Source organism: Phytophthora parasitica, assembly GCF_000247585.1.
Source record: "Phytophthora parasitica INRA-310 unplaced genomic scaffold supercont2.12, whole genome shotgun sequence".
NCBI classification, from domain to species: Eukaryota; Oomycota; class Peronosporomycetes; order Peronosporales; family Peronosporaceae; genus Phytophthora; species Phytophthora nicotianae.
The window spans coordinates 1,348,400-1,349,520 of NW_008648998.1; the positions used below are offsets into that span (position 1 = coordinate 1,348,400).

The following is a 1,121-nucleotide window of genomic DNA, read 5'->3' on the forward strand; positions in this document are numbered from 1 at the left end:
GGCCCTTCATCCCAATTAACAGTCGCCAAAAGGAACATGCGTGAACGGGTACCATGTGTCATAGTGGACAAATGAGCAATTGGTTGCTCCGCTAGCAAAACCCAATTCGCCGATTAACCTGAAATGTCCGGTGACAAAGGGATTGGTGGCGTCGATATTGCCCAATACTTTGTAGCATACCAACTACAAGCTGTGTAGATATGACATAGCTAAACTCAAGTAAATGGCAAGGGAGAGATAAGCTCTTTACAAGTAAAAATGTATTACGGTAGAGACAAAATGAAGAAGAAGAAAAGCTTCAGCAAAGGTGTCAGTCTGACTCTGTTAGAAAAGTGCTGGTGTGCTGATCACCTCGAGATCATCCGGTTGCCAATATTTGCAATGAAGGAGCTAACTAAAGCCTATGATTAGAGTAGGCAGCGATGAAGTGCCTGATCGCTGAATCACTCACACCTTGGCTTTTCATGTAAGCTGCAGCGTCATCTAGAGGCATCATTCCCTGCTTCCACGAGCTCAGAATAGTTTTCAGGTGTTCCGGTTCAGTTGCCATTCTGTGGAATTGTTTGTTCGCCAACTTCTTCAAAGCTTTTATCTCGATTTTTGTGAAATCAAGCCCGCGTTCTTCTTCTGCCGTGGCGTCGGTGACAGTCGTCTTAATTGACCGCAGGGACCTTGTTTCAGCGCCAGCCGGAATGGACAGTTTGCTACCAGACGCAAAGAGAGCAGTCGATGCGGCAAACAACAGGAAAAGGGTGAGACGCATTCTTGGTCTTGGGTTTGGCGAGTGGGGCGTCTTGTGTGTGGGCTTGCTGGTAAGGTGGGAACTGAATACCCACTGTCCCGCTTCCGGATATCGAGAGACCAACAAGTAGACTCAACCTGACCAACCCGGTTCTCCGTTGCCACGCATTGGGGTGTCGATTGATCGACAGATGCAACCAACCTGACGATGATCTGTAGATTGCGATTGGATTGATTTGCACGCTAAATTTATCATCATACCAAATAGCGTAGTTTTAGATTGGTTTAAGTAACAGTAACTCCATTGTTCCCTCTGCCGAGGATTACTGTATATTCTACAACAAGGACAACCAGCGTCATATTCTTCTACCTCCGCCCCC

At 46.7% G+C, this 1,121-nt stretch overlaps 1 protein-coding gene across 1 annotated transcript; it reads right to left on the reverse strand.

Moving 5' to 3' along the window:
- Positions 1-324: 324 nt before the first annotated feature.
- Positions 325-763, reverse strand: PPTG_07703 (hypothetical protein; the record flags this gene model as incomplete). The annotated part of the gene is made up of 2 exons (XM_008901978.1): positions 325-390; positions 452-763. The coding sequence occupies 2 exons, from the start codon at positions 761-763 to the stop codon at positions 325-327; spliced, it is 378 nt and encodes a 125-aa protein (XP_008900226.1).
- Between the last annotated feature and the right edge of the window lie 358 nt (positions 764-1,121).